At 37.1% G+C, this 25,695-nt stretch overlaps 2 protein-coding genes and 1 long non-coding RNA gene across 3 annotated transcripts; 1 reads left to right on the forward strand and 2 right to left on the reverse strand.

Annotated features, from left to right (window-relative positions):
- Positions 1-6,401: 6,401 nt before the first annotated feature.
- Positions 6,402-7,953, reverse strand: LOC131438159 (meiosis-specific with OB domain-containing protein). Its single transcript, XM_058607991.1, has 3 exons — positions 7,037-7,953; positions 6,825-6,978; positions 6,402-6,771 (listed from the first exon to the last, which is right to left on the reverse strand). The coding sequence occupies exons 1-3, from the start codon at positions 7,923-7,925 to the stop codon at positions 6,402-6,404; spliced, it is 1,413 nt and encodes a 470-aa protein (XP_058463974.1). The 5' UTR covers positions 7,926-7,953.
- Positions 7,954-17,737: 9,784 nt separating this feature from the next.
- On the forward strand, positions 17,738-19,654 carry LOC131436872 (2-(3-amino-3-carboxypropyl)histidine synthase subunit 1). The gene is made up of 4 exons (XM_058605834.1): positions 17,738-17,858; positions 17,915-18,272; positions 18,328-19,106; positions 19,164-19,654. The coding sequence occupies exons 2-4, from the start codon at positions 18,020-18,022 to the stop codon at positions 19,494-19,496; spliced, it is 1,365 nt and encodes a 454-aa protein (XP_058461817.1). The 5' UTR covers positions 17,738-17,858; positions 17,915-18,019; the 3' UTR covers positions 19,497-19,654.
- Positions 19,655-20,373: 719 nt separating this feature from the next.
- LOC131436873 (uncharacterized) lies at positions 20,374-23,912 on the reverse strand. Its single transcript, XR_009230673.1, has 3 exons — positions 23,771-23,912; positions 23,539-23,702; positions 20,374-23,468 (listed from the first exon to the last, which is right to left on the reverse strand). It is a non-coding gene; the product is annotated as an uncharacterized LOC131436873 (long non-coding RNA).
- Between the last annotated feature and the right edge of the window lie 1,783 nt (positions 23,913-25,695).

Below are 25,695 nucleotides of genomic sequence, written 5' to 3' on the forward strand. Positions count from 1 at the left end.
GGTGTAATGACGCCTTTCTCATATCTATTATACTATCATCTATAATACTGTGGTATTCCTCAAAATAATTTTCTTATTCTTAAAAGAATAACCGAAATCGGTTTGTTTGACCGTCTACTGATAAAAACTATCAATTGGAGAAGATTTGAGGTCGATTTAGAAAACTTTTTACGATTTTTCCACAGGGCCTTTCATTTGAACCTAAGTGAAAATCGGTACAGCCATTTCTGAGAAAAGTTAGTGCACTTATTTTCACAATTTTTTGCACATTTTACCTCATAACTCCGAAACCGGAAGTCGGATTGAAATAATATTCAAGAATTTTGTATGGGACCACAAGACCTTTCATTTGAATCTAAGTTTGTGAAAATCGGTTCAGCCATCTCCGAGAGAATTTAGTACAAAAAAACGTTACATACACACATACGCACATACACACACAACAAATTTTTTTTACGGCTTTTGTTTCGCCGTTTTAAATGACGGTGTACAATATTTAACACACTTTACCCTATTACTCCGGAACCATGAGTCGGATCCGGATGAAATTCAGGAAATCCGTATGGGACCGTGAGACCTTTCATTTGAATCTAAGTTAGTAGAAATAGGTCAACTATTTCCGATGCTTCCGGAACCGGAGACCGGGAACCAGGATAGTCGAAATCGATAAAGATGAATCAGGCTAAGCCCCAACACCTGGTATGGATGTTCCAGGGTGGACGCAAAAGGTCTCTCTTAAGATTTGTCTGCATGATATTTGAACAGTGTGCGTGTAATCGCTCAAACAATAACGTTAACAAGGTTTTATTTTTAATTTGTTTTAGCGTAGTTATCGGTTGTTAGGAAATTCGCTTATGAGCTTTGTTAAAGAAAAATACAAAAAATCAAACAAAAAAAGCGTAAACTATCAATAATTTTAACAGAGCCAGAATAAAAAAACAAAATTTAATAAGCTTACATTCTAAATCCTAAATATTAAAACAAAAAAATCATCGACATTTTTTTTTATTGTTTTTTGACGGAAACAAAATCAAAATTTTTATTCTTTCCATTCCATTTTCCATGTTCGTTGCATTCAATACCACATATAAATGAAAACTCCTTTCTCTTAACACTACTCATAAGGTATTGTACAATGTTTGGAGCATTTTTTTTCTTTATATCAACTTCCGATTTTGCTTCCTAAGCATGTTTCCGAAGCGTCTATTTCATGACGGACCAATATTTTTCAATTGGCCGTAGTTTCGGCACATTCGTCCTTCGGTACAAAGTTGACCACTGTGAATAGTCAACTACGCAACGGAAACGGAATCACCCAGAATGATGCACTTCTTACCTGTACAGCAGTCCGTGGTGTAATCATGATATAAGTTGTTCTATGATTTATTGAACCTTGAGCAGTTGTCTCACCACAATGGTCATGGCTTGCTATGCATTGATTATTATATACTAGTTTGTACCCACACATCCACCCTCTTCTATAAAAAAAATCAGCTTAATCTATCTGACATATACCGTATTGACATGCTTGACATCACTAGAGCATATTTAGGAGAGTGTTTAGTTCTAGATGCATAATTTGTGAATTGAAAATTAAATCTTGAGATTATAATATAACAGAAAAAAGAGAACTGTTCGTACAAATAAAATTTCCTTACTAGAGATACGTTTATTTAAATTTCAGTTCTATTATACATTCCCTATATCAAGCTTCGAATGGCCAAACAAACCCTTGGGCTATTCGCGACACTTTGAAGAATATATGTTCCGATATGACAAGCTGTTGAATAATTTATAATCGTCAAAAATACATCTGGCACCAGTTGATCCCAAAGCTATATTTGAACAGCTGTTTTAAAAAGATTTTATTTAAAGTGTTACTGACCCTTCCCACTTCCACTTTCACACTCACTTCACTTACACGGCACTTCACTTGATTTCCCCTATTACCAGTATCACGTTCAGTGAAGTAAACACTGTAGTGAAAAAAAATCATTTTTTCCAACAATATTTTGGTGATTTGATGTTCATAATAACAACAAGCTCATCTAAGTAATTACATTTTCCGCTGAAGCGACTTCGTGATTAAAACCTACATTCACTTCACTTGGTTTTCGCCGTGTAGTGATATCGGTAATAAGGACCACTGTATCAAAAGTCATCTGAATAGTGGAGTCACCACGTTAGCTTTTGGATTGCGGATCGAATTGTGATTAAATCGAATGCAATAGCTTCGCTTTTGCAGCAATATCTCAGAAAAATTCGTTCGAAAAATGTGCAATACTGCTGGTTGGAAGCGAATGCATCAATTGTCGATTCACCCCTTGAGCCAATGCATCTAACATAGATAGCGGATCACACTCTAACTAATGAGTTTAATATATAAGATGAATAGTGGAGATGTTACGAAGCTCATGAATGGCATTCTAAGCAGTCCATTTTCAAGTATTTATCCACATTTGAAAATTCGCGTGACGCAATCGAACTAACTTCTAAGCAGCTTCTATAATACATCGTTCAGCTTCTATGTAGCAGGAAAATTTACGCAGAACTTGTGCTGTACTTTCAAATTGTCAAAAGATCTACTCGTACGTCTAAAAAACGGGAAGGTTCTGTAGTTCCCGGGTCACTCGGGAAGGTTCTGTAGTTCCCGGGTCAACAAATAACTATGTGTTTTCCTAAGTTGCAAGAAATATTACACGGATTTCTTTTTTTAAATATAAGTTCTCTTCGGTGTGTAATTTAAAGTAGCAAGAATGTGAATATTCTTAGTAAATATGCAATTTTTGGTTGCTTGGATTCATACTAGAGACGTAGGTATTTTCCCAGTGAATTTACTCTAAACTATTTATTGAATTGGTACAGAAAAATCAACGATTCATGAAGTATATATCTATTTTGTAACATCCTTGTCAAAATTAGTTCTCGTAACCGAAATCGACGTGCACGACGTTGCTAAACGCACCATATCCTTATCGTACTTCTTCTTCTTTTCTTTTTGTTTGGTTGAAAACTCACACCACCGAGCTATTACAGCTCGAAAAATTATTCTTTCCTTCTCGCGAATTACTCGAACTTATAACGCATTGTCCGCAAACCAAAGTGCTGACACATTGAGAATTCCATCGAATGTTCTTTATCGAACTGATTACCGTTTTACATCTAAACTGCTCATTCTTTCAATCAATCGGACATATTTCCCATTTTCATGATGTTTTCAATGTTTTGATACTACAGCAAACACAATTCATTATGTCACTATCAAAGCTAATGAAATGAATGTGCGCGATCTGACGATCCGCTCAGTAATGCGCGATTTATCAAATCCGCTATTCTGCATTGCGCGGCCATGTTACCCGCTTCTTTTGTGCGCGACGTTTCCGGTCCGCTTATATATTTTTCTATTTAAATGCACGACCTTCTTGGTCCGCTCTGTAATGCGCGATTTTATTGATCCGCTTTTCCAAAGATAGATAAATTTTTTTTTGATCCTTTATTGCGCGACTTTCGTTGTCCGCTCATAATGCGCGACCATAATGATCCGCCTTTTTCAATTTTGACTATTACGCAATCTCTTAGGTCAGTTCTTTTTGTTTCCTGGGTGATTCCTTTCCGAATACAAAAATCATTATTATATCACTGGCGGTTCTTACTATTTGCTGCAATAAATATTGCAGCACCTGGCAAAGGATCGCCATTGTGAATAGTCAACTACGCAACGGAAACGGAATCACCCAGAATGATGCACTTCTTACCTGTACAGCAGTCCGTGGTGTAATCATGATATAATGGCGTTTTCGTTTTTAATTTGCACTACACCGGTGCAGTGCTACACTGAGGCATGAATAAACGAACAAAAATGACGAAAACATAAACAGTAACCATTGACTACAATAAACGTGGAATCGCACAGAGCTACACCAAACTTTTGATGAGTGCTACACCAGTGGTATCGGTGCAGAAAAAGTGTAGCACTGGTGTAGTGCAATTGGCAAAAACGAACGGTTTCAGTGCAGCTTTCGCTACACCAGTGTAGTGCAATTTAAAAACGAAAACGACATAAGTTGTTCTATGATTTATTGAACCTTGAGCAGTTGTCTCACCACAATGGTCATGGCTTGCTATGCATTGATTATTATATACTAGTTTGTACCCACACAACCACATTAGCCTTGCACCACAATAAAGCATATTTAGACTTATGGAACAAAGCTTAATCCGGCCAGTGAAGCGTAGGAATATTGCGTGATCTTAAACATAGATTCAACGGGAAAACGTTGATTTCGACTGATTTCTAACAACTTCTGAGATCTAAAAGATAAGATGAGCAATGAAAACAGGATTCCCAGAAGTCTGCCTTCACGTACGTCTCGTCATCCATAATGAGACAATGCGGTTTTGTCAATAACTGGGTGTAGGGTCTTCCGTACACGTGATTTTCGTACCTTTTGAATTTTGTACGTGTTAGTCAGGTTTTATCGCGTCTTGCACGAATGTTTTACTCAACTGCAGTGTTTTCGCCACATCTCGTACAGAACTGTTTGGATTCCCCATGAAAGCTTGAGCTATTCACTTGTGATCCTTTTCACTATAAGCGGCCCTTACACGAGACAATATTATTGTCAATACAAGGAGTATTGACAATACTTTTGATCGTGTAATGGAAACTTCCTTGGATTGACGAAAATATTGTCAAAAAATTAAAACTGCTCATCAATCCAACAATACTTTCTCTCCAGAGAGAAACTGTTAAATATGTGCAATAATCTCTTCTCTCTATATTTTAATATTCATTTGCAATATTTGAAGCTCCAAACGCTTGATTTTCTCGAAAAATGCGGACTCAAGTTACCAAGTCAATTGGATTGACGGTATTGACAATACTTTGGATTGACAATAATATTGTCACGTGTAAGGGCGGCTATAAGCAGCCCTTACACGTGACAATATTATTGTCAATCCAAAGTATTGTCAATACCGTCAATCCAATTGACTTGGTAACTTGAGTCCGCATTTTTCGAACAAATCAAGCGTTTGAAGCTTCAAATATTGCAACTGAACATTGAAACATTGAGAGGAGAGTTCATTGCACATATTTGATAGTTTCTTCTCTGGAGAGAAAGTATTGTTGGATTGATGAGCAGTTTTGATTTTTTTGACAATATTTTCGTCAATCCAATGAAGTTTCCATTACACGATCAAAAGTATTGTCAATACTCCTTGTATTGACAATAATATTGTCTCGTGTAAGGGCTGCTTAAGGGCAGCTATACGGAGATCCGTTTTGGCTTCTTTTTTCTTTCTCTCTTTTTTTCTTTCGAGATACCGTAGATTATACAATTTTCATTTTTCTGTCAATGAGATCCGGATTTTTAATTTTTTTACGCTTCTGTTGTTCTTCCGACGTTACGAAGTTTGTGACGATTGCAAAACTACTACTGTCACTTGTAAACAATGTAAACATTATAAATTGAACTAGTTTCACCCAAAATGTTAATTGCAAATACCTAAAGGGTAAAAAGTTACTGCCATTTTAAAGTGATGCAATTTGATTCCGTACATGTTTCTCCGAGAAAATGCTTTGGAGTTTCAAGACCTCTTAGACGATCGACAAAAAAATCGGTATTCCGAACAACTTTTCGTCAATCTGAGTCGATACGCAGTTGTGCCCATTAAAATCGTTCGAAATATGATAAGAAATTCATCACGATTTCTTACTGGATTTCGATTCAAGTGCAACCAATTATGACAAGATTGAGAATAGACGAGTTTATTTAGAACTGTTCCTCGTACGGCTCTGTACACATTTTATAAGATGTTGAAAACAGAAGTGTATTAACTACGACATATGTTTAAATAAAGAAATGTATGTGCGTGATCTACTTTATGTGTTGATTAAGAATAATGATCAAATAACTTGTTTTCAAGGGGGGGGAATCAAACAATTTCTATCCGACAATGAAATCAATTCGATGATTAGCTCCATGATTTGTGTACGATACTCGTGTACAGCTTTTAAGAGAACGCAATGAAATTCATTGTATAATATTTTGAATCGTAATTTATGTGCAATAATTCAAAAAAAAATATACCTTTAGTTTCAGAATGTGGTGTAGTCATTACCGGATTTGCTGGACGACAACCGATAACCGAAGTAATTGATTTATTTCGACTTATCCAGGTAACTAAAATGATGAGATTAAAGAAATGATAGAATTCATTTCGTGATATTTCAATTAATGGCTCAACGAAACTATGCATTTCGTATCTTTGCGACAAGATACACGGAATATTCGAACATGTCCTCAGTGCAAGTTTTTCTTTAAAAAGCCGACACTTATTGCGATATAGACAATATTTTCCTGCACGAGTATATTACGTTTATTTGATTCAAAATTGATTTAGTAAACTTTTATCTTTGATTCCACTTCCCGTGGACTTGCAACGGTACATTCCACTATGGAATATAGAGTTTGAAAGCGAATCGGTGATTTTCGCTTCACAATCAGTTTCAAAGAACACCGCTCCAATAGAAAACGCCACTTCAGTTTGCCTTTCTGAGAATCTCCCATTTTCAAAAATGATTCAACTTTACATTTTAGAGTGTTTTCGGCAGCTTGATTCATTAGAGAACAATTCGATAGAGTTCCAGTGTGGTCGGTTATATCTACTGGTATATCGAAAAACACACTAACATTGGGAGGATTATATTGGCACTCTTCCCTCTGACACTTTGAATCGGATATACGAAGAAAAGTTTTGCAACTAAAACTATAAATTTATTGAAAAATAAATATCAAATGTAATACGGGAAAATTACATACCATTTCCGCCCAATTATTCTGGTACAACCATCTAAATCAAATTTCGTTAGTACTGCATAACAAAGAACTGTAAACTGTTCCTCTTCTGTTTTTAAGTCACCTTCCGCACGATCCAGAATCTGTTTTACGGTCATAACCGATGTGATCGTTGCAACTAAAAGATGGAAAACTAATTAGTTAGTTCATCTTTCATAAGTTTGAAATTACTGAACGATCTGTAGTGTTTGATAAAAGTGAACACGTGATATCCAAATCCTGTACAGAAGATAGTTTCGTAACGTATACTAATAACTTATCAGCTTCCTCGATCGCAGGATCTTCCGTGATTATTGTTCGGCCGCTCATTCCCAGGCAAACAGTTTTGTAATATTGATCAAATTCTACTCTTACGTCCTTTATGAGAAGAATGGTTGTCAAAGGAATCCATTTATCAATGCGTACGATCAGCTCATTACTCCAAAATTTCATGGACATTCCAGCGTGAGAGGCATCCATTAAAATAACCTCCCGCAGATATTTGAGCTTGCCCGTTTTAGCAACAACGATTTGTTTCTTTGGTCTGACGCTTCGAACTGCCACAAGTATATTGAGGCTTTGTCCGTTTATATTTTGACCACCAGCAGCAATATCTGCCAAAGAATAAGTTTCTGAAGCAGGAACCGTAGGAACAAACACCAATTTTTTCATTGATTCAATACCAGACCCTTCGTGTAGCTTGATTTTACAATCTTCTTGTTCGCCCAAGGACAAACTGAACATTGACGTTGTGGTTGGATTAAATTGTTCGGCTCGATCATGACAAGACGGTAGCACTTTTGGTTTAATTATGTTAACCACATCACCTATATGAAACAGGCTGTCGTAAGACTCGATCATCACCTGAGAGCCCCAAATGGTACAATTTATAGTATCTCGTTCGCTATCCCGAACAGTTAGAGTTATTACACCACGTGCGGTATCAGAATCTTTTTCTGAACGCATCGAACTGGATTCAAAAAATTTCGGATCACTTTTAGCAATTATTACACCGATCAGTAAAAAATTTCGAGATTCATGATCAATTTTATTTATTCGTTTCGTGATAACGATGTCTGATGACATTATGAAAAAATAATATGTTGATTTTGCTAACAACAGTTTCAAACACGTGAATTTGAATCGAAAATCGAAGTTAAAAAAAAGAACATAGTGCACGATGTAGAAATAAACTGGTGATCATTTCTTTGAACTTAGAGCAAATTCAGCAGCTGCAACCCGCTTGTGAGGAACTTATTGCCTTTAGCTGCCCTTACACGAGACAATATTATTGTCAATACAAGGAGTATTGACAATACTTTTGATCGTGTAATGGAAACTTCATTGGATTGACGAAAATATTGTCAAAAAATCAAACCTGCTCATCAATCCGACAATACTTTCTCTCCAGAGAGAAACTGTTCAATATGTGCAATGACCTCTTTTCTCAATATTTTAATATTCATTTGCAATATTTAAAGCGCCAAACGCTTCAATTTTTCGAAAAACTCGGACTCAAGTTATCAAGCCAATTGGATTGATGGTATTGACAATACTTTGGATTGACAATAATATTGTCACGTGTAAGGGCTGCTTTTCATGTCTTTTATTGAAAAAATAGAACCAAGGCGCTAAAAATGTAGAACCGATTCAAAACAATCTTGTATGGCAAGTATCCGACAGCAAAAGAACCGTTAATAACCGCTAGGCAAAATTCTCTGTACCCCACATTATCAGATCCGAATGGATTCCGAATCAATTCCGAATCGGCGAGAAATTTTCATTCGGAATTTCATGTGGAAATCATAATGAATTCCGAATCAATTCCAACTCCAGTGCAACAACCGATTCCGAATGAATTTCACCTACAACCGGTTGATTCGGAAATCAGTCGGAATTGAGTGAGAAGATGCGGACTGAATTGTCAATTTGTCTTCTTCTTCTTCTTTCCCGATTTTGCTGACTTTCAGTTTATTTTTAAATGTAAACATTACATAACTGATTATACACATTGAGATTTTCATGTTTTTCGGATATACAGAACTAGTAAATAACCAGTTCTTCTTAGAATTCCAACATAAACTGTTGAAATTCGCTGGAAATTAACAAAACGGCCTACCTTAGTCAGCATCATCCATTCCTCTAGCTGGAGTGTAATGAAATCAGAGATGCCAGGTAAAAATTTCAAATGTCTGCAGACAGGGTCTGTAAATCTGAAAAAAAATCTGCAGTCAGCAAGTATGGCTTGCTGGCAGCAATTTCTCTATAAAGTATGACATGCAAAACTGACTTGGCGAGCAAAAAAAAAAAAAAAAAGGTCGCGGAAATTTCAAATTTTTCTGTAAATATAGATGAAAGTCAGCGAGAATTTCAAAAGTCTGTAAAAATCTGCGAGAATTTCAAAAGTCTGCAAAAGTCTGCACAACAAAAAATGTCTGCAGCACTATACCCCAAATCTGCAGATTTACAGACAAATCTGCAGACCTGGCATCTCTGAATGAAATGGCTTAAGTCGCCTAAATTTTACACTAACACATTCATAAAATGAGCGAATATTCAATGACATTTATAATGTCACTGTCAATCAGGTTGATCGAGCAGCCAACTCAGCCGAAAATTCTAGCACTGAACCGATCGAGCACTGAAAAATCATGCAGTCGAGTAAGAATTCATTACGCATTCCGTCATTTCGATAATGTGGGACGTGGCGGGCAGATTTCCCCCCAGACGGCTGGCTATGACTGCCAGCCATTTTTGCCGGAATTCTGCCAGAGTTCCGGCAAAAGTCTGGCAACAATGCAACAACCGTTTCCGGCAGAGAATTTCGCCTAGCGGTTATTAACGGTTCTTTTCTGTCGGATTCTTGCCATTCAAGATTGCCAGAACCGTTTTGAATCGATTCTACATTTTAAGCGTCTTAGTTTTATTTTTTCAATAAAAGATACATATGTAAGGCAATAAGTTATTGCACTTCATATATACTAATCATGGAAAATGTTATTGCCAATAACATTGCTTTCTCACTACCAAACATACCCATATTTCAATCTCATTCACCTCGTCTCAAGAGTTTTTTGTATGTACATGCGGGATTGAATATCAAATGAAGTCGAAAAAAAAGAAAAAAAGAAAGAGGAGGGAAATAAACAAGACACGTACGGCGAGATAATGACGCAATTTTGCCTGGACAATTTTGACAGCTGCCGGAATGCAGCCAGCCTTCTGACGGTTGCCAGAATTCCTCACAAGCGGGAAGAGTTGTACCAGCGTTCAGAATCAGAGATGCCAGATATTTTCATAGAAAATCTGTATCTCCTTATATTCAAAATCTATATTTATCTGTATTCACAACTAAAACGAAATTTTCGCAATAATAACAACATTTCACGATTGAAGATGAATATTAGTATATATCTGCAATCTTTTTGGATATTTTCTCCTTCAATTATTACCATCAGCAATCCCTTCCTTTAAGCATGTATAAATATATGTAGATGACGAGCTACAATTGTTATTGGACTAAAATGATACAAAAATTAAAAAAAAAACTATGGCCAAGCATTTAAATTTCATCCGGAAAGCTATTCCTGATAGTCTAAGCACAGACTAACATACATGACAGTATGAGTAAATTCTTATAAAAATAATTTTTCGTAATGCACTAGTTCCACCTATATTGTACTGCGCGAGCTATTTACTGTCTGTACACCCCTTGTGTTATGTAAAAGTTGTTTTATTAGTTGTTTTCCCCTCGTTTGTCAACACCGATCAGCTGCTTGCAGGGATGCCTGATTTCATCAAAATATTTGAAAATGAATCGTCACAATAAATTATTGGATTACGTTGATAATATATAAACTTTTTCGCGATGTTGGAAGGTAACCATTTATTTGACGCATCGTTTTTCATCTACACTCAAAATAATAATCATGTTATAGTTACGTGAAAAGTTATGTGAATATTTTCCACCCTACTTTTCACGTAGGTTTTAATGGACTGGCATTTAAAAGCTGTTTAATGCATAATCCAGTAAAAATTACGTGTTTCATAGGTAAAATGTAATGTACTGTTCATATCACATTTATCTATCAGTTCATATCAAATTTAGATACCAAAGAATCACTATTTTATATATTGGTTGAAGTCAAAAGGGAGATTTCAGATTTTTATATAAATCTAAAGAATGAAAAATGACATGCTAAACAAAACATTTATTTTAGAAAATCAGCATAGAATTTTAAATAAAAAATAAAAAGCACTAGTAACGTTGTGGGATCTCGAATCGACAAGCTTCCAGAAATCGTTATGTTGTCACTGCCATCCAACTGAAGCCGAAGTCGAAATCCGAGAACTCCCATTACACTACCGATGCAGGTTGAGATCCCATTACATGGGTCCAGTGTCTCTAGCTTCATACTTCATTGGTCAATTCACGTAAACCTTATGTGATAACTCTATTCATTTTAGAGGATGTTCGTATAACATTCATTTTCGTCACGTAAAATATTCAATTTGACATTTGAAACCAGTTTTCGTGATTTTTCAAGTGAATCGAACGTGAATTTTTATTTGAGTGTAGACTATTTTTTATTGTGTTGGTAGTTTTCACCCGAAATTAAGTGGCGGCAGACCACAAGCAAGTAAATATTGTAACAAAACGGGTTCGATTTTGTATTGCATTGGAGGATGAGAAGTAGGCCCAATTATGTATATAGTTTTGGTAATATGTATTACATCTGTATCCTGCATGAAATTCGCATGGATGTATACAAATCAATACATTACAGGTAGTTCTGTATGAATGGCAAGTCCGTTGGTAAATGAAAAAAATAAACACAGTCTAGATGACAGACAGGATCTTTTTGATAGGGTAACGTGGCGCCATCATGACACATGTGAGTACTGTCCCAAATAAAGGAATATTCGAAATGACCGTTAAAATGATTGAAGAATCTAATTTGAGTGTCCTGTCTGTTAGTCTGTGCTCTAAGAGCCTTGGGAAAACTTTAAAATGATTTGTAAATGGGTTCCACACAAACAGAATGAACATGCAAAAAACCAGAGTGAAATGCTCCTTTCACGCTTTGAAAGAAAACTGCATCGGATTGTAACTGTCGACGAAAAATAAGTATATTTGGGAAACCGAACGCATAAATCATGGATAACGCCAGGACAATTATTAACTTCGAGTTAAAGGTCGAAAAGTTTTGAGAAAAAGACAATGTGCAGTGTTTGATGGGTTTAGGAGTAGTGAATTACCAACTTCTTGAACCTAGCGAAACAACTAATACCGTCCGCTACAGGTAAAATGAAAATATTTCAAATAAAACACAATTCGCCATCGTTTTTGAAAAACTCGATTATTTCTTGACGAAAAAGACATTTTTAATTTCCGCAACTCAAATTAAATTAATTAAATCAAATTTTGTTCTTTGGTCACGAAACTATTATCTTATCTAAAGAAATAAAAAATCATACTCTTTATGAAATCTGTATAAATCTGTATTAAACATACGAAATCTGTATTCTGTATAAAATCTGTATGTGTAAGTGAAAATCTGTATAATACAGATAAATCTGTATAAATGGCATCTCTGTTCAGAATATTAAATTCTTTTAGGGTAACTGCGCTTTACTATGAAATATTTATCTAGATATTATGTAACATTAAATTAGTGTGTATATGACAATGACAACCTGAAAATATGACTCACTTCCCCATAGAAAATTTTTCAACAGTAACCATGAAGAATAGCGTAGTTTTTATGTAAAAGTGCAAATAACTTGACCGTTCTTTCGAAGTTTCGCACTTTCCTCACCTTTTGAACCCCCCTCCTTCCGTTGCAGAATTCTCACTCAAATTTCGAAACCAATATGCAGTTTATTAGTTTAACACAATAGCAATACATATTCCATCTGAAGTGGAGAAACGTAATCTTCAAATGACATTGACAGGTCGTTTGCTTGTTTGAAATGACAACGTTTATTCAAAACGAACAGCTGACGTCATTCTAGTTTAAGGCACTCTACTTTGGACTACACTCGCCGATTCAGAATTGATTTGGAATCCATTCGGATCTGATAATGTGGGATATTTCATTCCGAATCGGTTGTTGCACTGGAGTTGGAATTGATATGAAATTCATTATGATTTCCACATCAAACTCCGAATGAAAATTTCTCGCCGATTCGGAATCCATTCGGATCTGATAACCCGAATAAATCGGAACCATACCTTTACGTCTACAGGAATGGTATTTCGAGGACAAATTATTGTTTCCTTTCCTTTTCTCTATTGTTTAGAAAACGATAAATCGACGTTTCAGATAATCTTATTTACTATTTCCCTTGTGTTCATGCCCGATTTTACAATATACCGAATAGGCTGTTAAGTAACGTTACCATACAAAAATGACTTTCTCGAACAATTTTCAGCAAAAACGATAAAAGAAATGGTTTGTTTATAATCCATTTTAGAATAACTCTCGCTCAGTTTAACATCCCCACACTGAAATGAAAATCTTATTTATAATCATTAGATTTGTCATATGAATCATATGCAGAATATAATTTATAGAAGTTATTTGGAAACTTATAATATTTATTTAAAGTGTTCGTTAAATCTAAATAGACGTTACCATAATGAAAGTTATAAGAATATCCCATATAATGCAAATAATGGAAATCCGATGAAACCTAACTCGTTACATAATTTATATTCATTGGATATATCTTATGAATCGTACGCTGATGGTATTTCACAAAAGACATATGACAACTTATGACCTTTAATGGAACTCTACATAAAATCTAAATGATGTTCAATAAATTTTATATCTTCGTAATCTTTATGATATTGATAAAAAAAAAACCATATACAAGTTATGCGAAAAGTCGATAAAACATAAGCCAATAAAATTTTAATATTCATTACATTTTTCTATTAATCGCATGCTTATTATGTTTAATAAAAGTCATGTAAAAACTTATAATTTTCATTGGAAGCGTACATCAAATCTTCATCAAGGAAGAAAACGAGACACTGCTTGCTTAAGCTGAAGAAAATAACAAGAAAAATTTTTTTTATCTTGGACATATAATGGAGTTTGTTTTTACGAGAGAATAGTTGTGAATCGTACTGCTTGAAGCTGAAGAAGGAGTTGTGTCCTCGATATTCATCAACTGCTCCAGACAGTTTTTTCAGGAAGTTCCGTTATTTCAAATCTTGTCAGTGATAGCTCATTCAATTTCGTTCAATTATAAATTTTTTATTTATAGTTTCGGGATCTTCCTTCTCCTTCGCAAATATCAGGAGGTGCTCCCGTACAAAACTAACGACTAGTATAGCTCAAATCCTCAATAAAAGAAGTAGTTTCCGATTCGTTGTGCATCTGATTCTTCTGGTAACTGTAAATATCCGATGAAATCAGCCAGTTCCAAAGAAGTAAGTGTAGTTGAAATATTAAAATAAATTTTCATTATGAAACTTTTTATATACGTAAAATTTAACAAGTTTTTGATAAGACAATTATTTTTATTGTTTTTGATTCCCTTAAGCACCATTATCCCAGCATTTCAATTAATTTGAATCTTATATGTATCACTTATTCAATCAAATAGCAATAATTTGATCTATATATAACTGCTATATAGAACTGGGATGACCTCCATCAAAAGTTATATATAAATTTTATGAAACTAGTCATATGGTATAGATAAAGCTATCTATAATAATTCGAAGTGAATATAGAATGCGCTTCATAAATTGTTTGAATGTATGTTGTGTGGATATCTAGTAATTGTTATAGGGCGCGCCAATAAATTTGACTCAGACTGGAAATTTCATTCGTTATATGAAAATCTTGTAAAAATAACGTTACAAAGAGTTTTATGTTTCATAAGATTATCTTATATATTTGACATGATGTTGAATACACTTTGTAGCTATCAATGGAAATGCTAATAGTGAAAAATCATTAGAATATCATATAATATGAAAATGAGAATTTAGCTCAGTGCACAGTTTCAATACTACAGTATATTAGGCTCTCTGACAGCTCACTTACAACCACAAATGCAAATAAGATTGGTTTGTTTTCATCAGGAGACGCATGCATTAAACACGGTTCAGACAATCAATCAACTTCCGTCGACGTCAAGTTAATTTTTATTAATTTTTGTAGCCGAATATTGCTCACGTATCCGACGTTAAAATGTTCCGTGAACTTGACGTAGTGTCCTTTAATATGAATTGCTCACAATTAATGTAGTTGTTCCGCAATCGTTCCATGCAGCTGATAGTCACTTGATGCTGCGTGTGAATCGCTTTTACATATTGTTTCGTTTTCATCAGGAAACGTGTTGGCCACCCATTTTTCAGTAGGGCCGCCGTTCATTTTTCACAGGGCATAGAAACCTCAATATACACGTTTGCATACACTCTGATTTACAATTACTACTCGAACCGTTTGTAGTATTGTTCTGTCGTAGTTTTGCAGCAAAATACTGTTTAAAATTATTTGACCGTGCTCATCCAACTCGTTTCATTCATTTAACGTTTGTTTCAACTCTATCGATGAGTATAAATCTAATGAATTTGATTCTATCTTAGAGAAGACCTGCCGCTTTAACCAATTGAGCTACAGCTGTATTCGAGTTAGTCATGCATTTTTCCTCATAATATATTCCACATTTGTGCCACTTTACAGAAATTACAAACCTTAGAAGTTTATTCTAACGGTTCGTAGCAAGTGAAAAATTATCTTCGTGTATGATGTACAGGTGGGACCGAATAATATATTTTATATATTCGACGATCTAATAATTATTAAACCGAATGTGTAGCTGTAATCCAAAAATCTGAATTTGCCAGGTCTAACATATACCATAACAAATTAGTTTACCACAACCAAGGATGGCTTTTATCGTATCAAAGAATGCTCACTCGCAACTCTTCCACTATTAAATCAGTGCCATCAAAGAGAATCGGAAATCATCGCAACAACAAAAAAACCGGCATGGTGCATTTAACATAGAATAGACACTAGTGCGAGAGCGAATTTCTTTCGGTGAACCGTTTGAGAATCAACGGCTAGCACGCTGCTGTGGGGATTCTCTCTGAAGCAACAAACGGTCGCTTATTCGGTAGTAACATGTGATTAGGGCATATCGCACGATAGGCCCTTGCGAAAGTTACAAAATATAATGCTCATTGTTCGGCTCTACAACCTTCATTTACACAATAATCGATATAATCTCGTAGATAGAAGCCCAATCTACGAAACTGTGTGCAATATACTTCAATTCCATGTTTAAAACTTGAGTAATGAGCATTATTTTTCGTAACTTTCAAAAGGGCATATCGCTCGATATGCCCTAATCACATGTTAGTACCGTATTCTCGTTTCGCGATCCGATTCTGTATAGGTAGTGGATAATTGCGATAGAATCATTTTACTATTGCCACTTATTCTAACTATGTTCTTATAACCTTTGTATAATTTGTGTCTATGAAAATGTATGTGAATGCTCCACACAAGGGTTTTTAAATATTGCAACCTAGTATGAGAATCACCAAGTCGAATCATCGATTCGATTTTCTGCGATAATTGTCAACTTGCGATTCTCTCTTGGTAAATTCCACACAGCGGCGATCATTATCAGACTGAAATTTTCTTTAAGGGCCATGAACTACTCAGAGTATGAAGTGGAGCGAAGAAATGTAGAAAAATTCTCTCGAGGTTCATGCATTGAGAGACTCGAATTCTTGTAGCATCTTCTACCGGATTGAAAATGTTCACTCAAAATAATAATCATATTATAGTTACGTGAAAAGTTATGTGAATATTTTCCACCCTACTTTTCACGTAGGTTTTAATGGACTGGCATTTAAAAGCTGTTTAATGCATAATCCAGTAAAAGTTTCGTGTTTCGTAGGTAAAATGTAATGTACTGTTCATATCACATTTATCTATCAGTTCATATCAAATTTAGATACCAGAAAATTACTATTTTATATATATATGAAGTCGAAAGGTAGATTCCAGATTTTGATATAAATCTATGAAATGAAAAATGCCATGAAATATAAAACATTTATTTCAGAAAAATGTCATATAATTCCAATGACTTAAAAAGCAACTAATAACGTCGTGGTATCTCAAATCGACAAGCCTCCAGAAATCGTTTTTGTCGTCACTGCCATCCAACCGAAGTCGAGATCCAAGAACTCCCACAACACTACCGATGCAGGTTGAAGTCGCATAACATGGTTCCAGTGTCTCTAGCTTCATACCGACGGCCTGTTTGAAGCATTCGGCAGGAGCGGGTAAACTTCCGGACTCACGCAGGCACTCGGTCCAGTTGAACACATGGAAACTTTCATACTGGAATGGTCCGGTCGATGGAGTGAAAAATTGTAATTAAACTACTTTTCTCGCAAATATTTACACTACTTACACTTCGAGGGCCACTGCTCGTTATTTTCAAAATCGAGTTTTTCACACTGGAAATTCACGTAGATTGTTTGACGTTTGGTCAATTCACGTAAACCTTATGTGATGACTATATTAATTTTAGGGGATGTTCGTATAACATTCATTTTCGTTACGTAAAATATTCAATTTGACATTTGAAACCATTCTACGTGATTTTTAGAGTGAATCGAACGTGAATATTTATTTGAGTGTTGTATACAATATAGATAAAAATCGAGCAGCTTCTGTCAAATTTTCAGCAATCACCAACACTGACCACAACACAAAAGATTTTAATACAATTTAAACTATACCAGTTACTATTTTCAATTATGCGGGAATTTTGGCGTGCACGGAATCACGAAATTGGATGAAAAGTACTCAAAATTAGATAATTTTCCGGCTTCGTGTTGAAATGTCAGGAAAAAAGTCAACAGGGCACAAGAACGAGAAAAGTAAAAAGAAGAAAAAGTTGTCGTGCATGTTTCATAAGTTGTGTCTCGTTTGTCACGTAATCCAGTATCAGTCAGTAACGTAGTTATTGGTGAATTTTCGAAAGTGTTTACAATTTGATTTTAAAGTTATTTTGGTGATTTTTAGCTTAACTACTTGGTATTCAAAAAATTGTATATGGTTCAAACAATCAGTGGAATCTCTTGGAATTAATTTAGTGTCTACGTTGTACTGGAAGGTCTCGAATCGGCTATGGCTGCTGTGGAAGTACAGCATCCTGTTGATGTTTCTTCGGATGTAATAGTCGTTAAAGCAAAACCCATTCGGAAAGTATTCAAAGGAGCGAGTAGAGTAATTAATAAAATTCCCCTATCACTGATTAACGATCCAGAACTGAATGCTGCAATCAGTGTGTTACCAACAAATTACAATTTTGAAATTCATAAGACGATTTGGCGTATCCGAGAAATGAAAGCAAAACGCGTCGCACTACAAATGCCCGAAGGTTAGAGTTTTAGCTTTAAATATACCTAATTGTTAAATGTAAATTATTTTTGCAGGTCTTTTAATGTTCTCGTTGGTAATATGTGATATTATCGAGCGGTTCACTGAGTCGGATACTATCATAATGGGAGATGTTACATATGGAGCATGCTGTGTTGATGATTTTACAGCTAAAGCCTTGGGAGCAGATTTGTTAGTGCATTATGGACATAGTTGTCTTATTCCAGTGGACCAAACGGCCGATATTAAAGTGCTGTATATATTTGTAGATATTAAAATAGACGCACTACATTTTATTGAAAGTGTAAAAGTTAATTTTACAAATGATCGTAAATTAGCACTAGTTAGTACGATTCAGTTTGTCGCTACACTACACTCAGTTGCTAAAGAACTTCGTGGTGCAAATTATGATGTAATGATTCCTCAATCTAAACCACTTAGCCCCGGTGAAGTACTTGGTTGTACAGCACCTCATCTCACGGATGAACGTGTGTTAATTTATCTAGGCGATGGACGATTTCATTTAGAAGCAGCCATGATTGCGAATCCAGTCGTCGAAGCGTATAAATATGATCCTTATGAAAAAAAAATTACACGAGAATATTACGATCATCATGAGATGCAAAAAAATAGGAAAAAAGCTATAGATGCTAGTAAAAATGCAAAGAAGTTTGGTCTTATTCTGGGGACATTAGGAAGACAGGGTTCAACCAAGGTGATGGAGCATTTACAAAAACGACTAAAGTTCCATAATAAACAAGCGGTTTTTATTCTGTTGTCGGAAATATTTCCAAGCAAGCTGGAATTGTTGAAGGATATCGATGCTTTTGTTCAGGTATGTGATAACATCCTCGTGCTTTACTAAAGGCTAATCGAAAGAAAAAACCCTTAGGTTGCTTGTCCGCGACTGTCCATAGATTGGGGCACCGCTTTTCCGAAGCCACTCCTGACTCCGTACGAACTCGCGGTTGTACTTGGAGACACAAAATGGAAATTCGAAGATGATCAAGACCTCATTCAGAGTGGACAATCTTCATCCGATGACGTTCAAATATCACGTGGCAGTCCCAATGTCTATCCAATGGACTTCTATGCTAATAAAAGCTTGGGCGAGTGGACTCCAAATCATAAGCCTTTGGATATCTGCGAAAATTCTCTGGATGGTGGATGTTGTGGGAGATGTACAGAGGAGAAGAATAAAACAAAGATTCTTGAACTACCCTAAAAATTCTGTGTTCATTTCTTTCAGAAAATGATATGCCACATTTAAAACCTAGTACAGCAGTAGACGATTTACCGGCAAGATTACCATACGCTTATTCGAAAATATAAAGTCTAGCAGGTGGTTGAAATTGAAAGAATATTCCAGGCAGTAGAATAATCTATTCATTTCCTGACCTATTTTTTCCAAGAATACTATACTCGTTTTAAGTCGCCTCTCGCAAGCAAACATGTAATTCGCCTATTTGCCCGGTTTAGTCGAAGCTAGTTGCTTTGCCGCTATGCTATGGAAATTTGATGACATTGTTTGAAAACGGTTATGCTCCCTAGCACGAAATTAGGCTCACCCCTGGGTGACCAAACCTGCAAGTCGAAACCAACGAAACAAAAGTGTTTTGCAAATAGTATAAATTTAACGTGTGCTTAGAAGTTTATGTTGAACTGCTAGGTAACATAACAGTTCAACATAAACTGTTATGCACTGATGAGTCAAAGGCGAAATGAAAACGGTTATGTGCCTTAGCTCAAAATTAAACTAACACCTGAATGACATCTTACATTGCTTTAGAGGCAGAGTTGTCACATGAGCCGTTCTTCCGAAAAAACAGGAGTGATCATTTATTTCGAAGCGTCTCGAGCGCAATTTTTTCCCTCTATGGGCCACTCTGGCCAAGGGTCAAGCTTACAATGCTCCACACTTGCCATACCGAACGAACTAGGCTATGGTACCCAAATAACCACTAGTAACGAAGAAGGAAACCTTCCAGCATGTAACTCAAGCGACAGATTCCTTTACAGTAACCAATTTGCAACGAAAGACATCTGCTATTGCAAGTTCGCCAGAGAATTTATAACTTGAGCAGGAAATGTCCCTCATTAGGTCATGCGTCTGTATCGTATAGTTTGTTTGTCATCCTACCAACCGCTTCTGTGTTTTATTGACAATATACCCAACGCATGGGTGCTTTTCGGTGCCTTCGCGAAATTCAAAACACTCGGCTCCGGTGTTTAACGAAACTGAAAACACGCGGTTTCGGTGTATGCCGAAGCTTGAAACACCAGCACCGAAAATGAAACACCCACACCAGCACCGTGGCTTCGGTCATTGCGTTTCGTGTTACTCTTTGTGCACTGGCATGCAGTGGCATTCTCAATACACGCGGTGGCGGTGGATATATGAAGCACGCGGTGCAGTGCAGTGTTTGGACATGGACATTCACGGCTGCTCGGCCATCCATGGAAGTTGACCATCAATGTTAACTTCCCTCTCTGAGCAGCCTAGATAGCCGTGTAGTGTCGGTAGCGGTTTCCCAACTGCTAAGAATAACGCTACGGTCCACCTGTACCGGTGGTATAAGTCCACCAAACAGGTAAGCCGTGTGGCATCCGGCGGAATTATTTTTTACCAAGAATTGATCCACTGGTTTCCTATTCCATGTCGTAAAAGGCCACAAAAATAGGAACTCCTAAGTCAAGGTGTATTTCCGTGCCGATGGCTGAATGGCTGCAGGAGGTTAAACATTGCAGTCGTGAACGGAATATCTTGGGTTTTTCCCTTACTGGATACACGCAATGCTTAGCAATCAACTTCTTTGATCATCGCTTCGGCGGGCCAGAGATTAGAAAGCTGAGTGTCTGTGGGTGTCCTCAAGGTGGTGTACTATCCCCACTTTTATGGAACCTAGTCGCTGATAGTTTGTTAAGGAAACTTAATAACCTTGGATTTCCGACTTATGGTTTTGCCGACGATTATCATATATTGATGACCGGTATAAGCATTAACACTCTCTTTGATTTAATGCAGCAAGCCCTGCGATCTGTTGAACAATGGTGTTGTCAGGTTTGGATTATCTGTAAATCCGGGCAAAACATCAATGGTGCTTTTCACTCATCGTAGGATAATTACAGGAGCTCGTCCGTTGCAGTTCTTTGCTTCAGGGGTCACTGTGGTCGATCAAGTTAAATACGTCGGGGTTATTCTTGACTCAAAACTGAATTGGTCTGCTCACATTGATTTCAGGATTAAAAGAGCTTGCATGGCTTTCGGCCAATGCAGACGAGCTTTTGGAAAATCATGGGGACTCAAACCCAGATATATTCATTGGATCTACACAACTATCGTTAGACCAATTTTAGCATATGGATGTCTTGTATGGTGGCAGAAAGGAGAAGTCGCGACAGTTCAGTCAAAGCTAAATCATCTCCAAAGGATGGTCCTAATGGCGATGACAGGAGCATTCACGACAACTCCTACTGCTGCTCTAGAGGCGCTACTGTGCATTAAACCACTATATGTGTTCCTAAAACAAGAAGCATTATCTTGTGCATACCGTCTTAGGGTTACAGGGCTTTGGAACAGTAACCCATTAGAATATGCTACCAGTCACACTCGCTTGTGGTCTCAAATGGTTCCGTGGGATGAGTATTTACTCGCTCCTAGTGACCTAACTCTCACATGCAGTTTTCCTTTTAAAACATTCAAAGTGAGCTATCCTCTTCGTTAGGAATGATTGTCTGGTTGTCTGGAACGACAACTTGATGAACACATAGTTTGTTTTACGGACGGTTCTCTGTTGAATGGTCGTGCTGGTGCTGGTATCTACTGTCGTGAAATAGGCTGGAGCAGTCTCATTCACTTGGTAGATACTGTACTGTGTTCCAAGCAGAAATCTACGCAATTCTGTGTGGAGTACAATCGGCACTTCAGCAGAGGATCTGTGGTAAACGTATTTATTTTTGTTCCGACAGTCAGGCAGCCTTAAAAGCACTCAGTTCGAATGACTCACGGTCGAATCTAGTGATCGCATGTCGAACTCAAATTGAAGACCTCAGCATTTCAAATGCTGTTTACTTCATATGGGTACCCGGCCATTCTGGTATTACTGGAAATGAATGGGCTGATGAGTTGGCTAGAGCTGGTGCAACGAATGATTTCGTTGGTCCTGAACCAGCTTTACCACTTTCAACTAGTTGGATAAAGCACAAGATACGTTCTTGGGCTGCATCCAAACATGCCAGCTACTGGCGCAGCTTGCAAACTTGCGCTCAGACAAAAGCATTTCTACCAGATTTAAATCTGAAAATGTCAAAGTGTCTACTGCATTTCTCCAAGTATCATTGAAGTATTCTGGTCAGAGCTCTGACTGGACATTGCAAACTCAATTATCACATGGCTACTATTCAACGTGCTGAGTATTATTCGTGTGATTTGTGTGAATGCGATTATGGTACTTCATATCATCTGATATGTAACTGTCCCGCATTGACGCAGCTACGTATCCGGGTTTTTGGTTCTCCATACATGGTTGAGTCTGTGTATGCGGAGCTAAAATTGAAGGATATTCTCTCGTTTCTCACCCAATGTGGTAAGGAGCTATAGTCAGAAGGGTTCATCGTTCTTCCTGGAGTGAATGAATCCCTTCTGTATTCACCTTAAATAGGGTTTGGCAGATTGTTTGGCATCCTCTGGGGGGTACCGCATTTACTTCTGCTCGTACATACTGCGAGTCGTTCTGCATTCTTCCGGGAGTGCAGAATGGTGTCGCTTTTGTAAGATCTCTAAATCCTCTCGGGGGTTGGAGGTTTTATTAACAGCAGACTGTTCGGGACCTCGTAGAGGTTCAGAATTTCCTTCTGCTTCCACTAAATGTGATCCTCAGCAGATTGTTCAGCATCCCTTAGGGGTGCAGAATTTACTTCTGCTTTTATGTGTTTTTGTGTCGTCAATTTTTCCCATCCTCCTAGTTCAACCCTTACCATTTCCTTTCAATCCTTCCCTCTTATATATCGGGAAAATGATGCTAAAAACAAATTGATGGCAAGGCACAAATCTCCAAATATCAAGGGGAACGTGCCATTTGAGCCAATTTGTTCTGATTCCTGATTCCTGATGCAGTGGCATTCTCAATACACGCGGTGGCGGTGGATATATGAAGCACGCGGTGCAGTGCAGTGTTTGGACATGCCTGCAAAAAAGCTGTGTAAAGCATACAAGTAAAAATCCGTTAAAAATCACGGTTGTGCACGATTTTGCACGCATGAATTACCATTGCATGAAAGCTCGAACGCAAGAGCCCATCAGGGATTACTGGGCTGCTAGAAGTGCCTCTACAGGAGAATTGCTACTTGGTGATGGCTTTTAAAACAACCGTAAATTTCTTACACAAATTGAAAACTCTACTTGGATGTCTGTTCACTGTGTCTTTTATATCTGAAGCGATACATACGATTATTACTTTAATTATTTAGAAATGATATCGAAATTATTGTTCTACTAACACTAACTTCTCTAATCTGCTCTGATCATTTCTATCTTTGTCGGTTTACTTTTTTTGTATTTTATTGCATCCCCATAGTGGGATATGAATGATGATTGATGAGTGAGTGTAGGATTAGTTAGAATCTGAGTGAAAATAACGAACATCAGAGAATCAAACAAATCAGAACAAAGCAATCTAAAAGACAGCTACATCCCGCATACGCATGGCTGCCAGACGGCTGACTAAACGCTGCCAGCTGGAAAAATATGGCTGGCAGACATTCTGGTGACCGGCTGCCTCACCGCTGCCAGGAATACAACTCAAACGATACAACCGTATCCACCAGGATTTTTCCACATTGAAATTTTTGACATTTTCAGCGAAGGTGAGAAGATGAATACACTCGGCTAACTTGGATACAGGCGACTTTGTTTTGTCAAATTGGATTTGACAACCGTAACTGAATCAATTTTGGTAGCCTTCTGGTGGCCATGGCTGCCCAGGTAGCCAAAACGCTATGCGGGATTCAACATGCCATCCAACTAGGTGTGCAGACTTTAAACGATGTTGTCCACACTGTTTGCGGCTCCCAAAGGTAGCAAAGACAAGGGAAATAGAAACGTTGAGTTAATACACATTGCAATCTATGCACACATACATACCACCAGTTATAGGAGATGTCATTTCTTCCACAGATCAGAGGGCAGTATCCGTTCAGTCAAAATCATTCCAATGTTCTGAAGACTATTAGCAGTTTTCTGGTCTTTTGAGAACTATATTGAATATTTTATTAATCGTAGTTCCGTGCTGAGAGTGATAGGTTTAGAGCAAGAAAGAAATATGGTATTGTGGAAAGGGAAACTGCAAAGTATTCTATAATCGACATTGTTATCTGTAACGAAAAAAAAAGTATTTCGAATAGAATTACTAGGTGTTGTATGAAATGGTCCACGTGAACCGTACTGTTCCAGAAACACACTTTTAGACTGCTGTTCGGTAGACCAATACGCACTGTATCGTCATTGCACAAACCGATCGAACGTTCACAGGCTCCATATTAAAAGACAGGAATATGCATAACAATTCATTCAATAAAAAGCAAGGCGCAGTCAAAAGAGGCTTTCGGTACTAAAATACCGTCTACGTCAAGGTCGAGAAAATCGGAGCCGTCAACTATAGTTTATTCCTTGAGTAGGATTCGGATAAAATGTAAAATAAGTTTATAGTATTGTAAAACCCTTTATTTGAATCCAATTTGGAGAAAACCAGCTTTGAGACATCGAAATTAGCTCCATTTCTGAGGTTTTGACCACTATTTTCTGTACTCTCGGAACCGGAAACCAGAGATGGCATTTTACTGGAGTGATACACCAGGGCGTAGGTTTCAATTAAACACTGCGAATACAGTTGCTCCGCTCCACACAAAGAGGAAAGCGCACTTCTTCTCAGTGTCCAGACAGACAGACTTTGAGTGCGTGCTTGTGTTGAAAGAAGCTGGTGCGAGAGAATAACATTCTCTTCGCACGAATCACTCTCACCTGCTCTCGCTTAAATACACCCAAGTGATCACTGGCGCGTGATGGTGAGCGAACACTTCTGTGAACTTCAATTAATAGAGAGTAGATCTGGCCTTGCTATGAAAAATTTGCAATGAAATCCGAAAATTTAACGATAAATTGTTTTATTTTGCTGGTTTTGCGTACCCACGCTTCTTCTACGCAAACCATACACCAGAGTGCTCACCGGCGTGTACACCTCTGTGAAAGTATCTGCATCCACCTCAGAGAATTTATTAGCTAATGCTCTAGCACTTTGGTGCGATTCAGTGGAAGAGGTAAAAGGAAAGAAACAAACGCACTCATGATGCGTGCACACTTTATACAACAGTGGTGTATATATGTGAAAGAGAAGAGCTCTCGTTGAAGTTGTCAGTGCGTGGGGAGA

Source organism: Malaya genurostris, chromosome 3, assembly GCF_030247185.1.
Source record: "Malaya genurostris strain Urasoe2022 chromosome 3, Malgen_1.1, whole genome shotgun sequence".
Classification (NCBI taxonomy): domain Eukaryota; kingdom Metazoa; phylum Arthropoda; class Insecta; order Diptera; family Culicidae; genus Malaya; species Malaya genurostris.

Bases quoted from the DNA above. Each gene is read 5' to 3' on its own strand.
- LOC131438159 (XM_058607991.1), bottom strand. From the start codon at position 7,925: ATGTCATCAGACATCGTTATCACGAAACGAATAAATAAAATTGATCAT. The intron at 6,979-7,036 runs GTTCAGTAATTT...TCCATCTTTTAG, and splicing joins TTTATCAAACACTACAGATC to TTGCAACGATCACATCGGTT. The intron at 6,772-6,824 runs GTATGTAATTTT...ATAAATTTATAG, and splicing joins AGAATAATTGGGCGGAAATG to TTTTAGTTGCAAAACTTTTC.
- LOC131436872 (XM_058605834.1), top strand. From the start codon at position 18,020: ATGGCTGCTGTGGAAGTACAGCATCCTGTTGATGTTTCTTCGGATGTA. The intron at 18,273-18,327 runs GTTAGAGTTTTA...TTATTTTTGCAG, and splicing joins CGCACTACAAATGCCCGAAG to GTCTTTTAATGTTCTCGTTG. The intron at 19,107-19,163 runs GTATGTGATAAC...AAAAACCCTTAG, and splicing joins ATATCGATGCTTTTGTTCAG to GTTGCTTGTCCGCGACTGTC.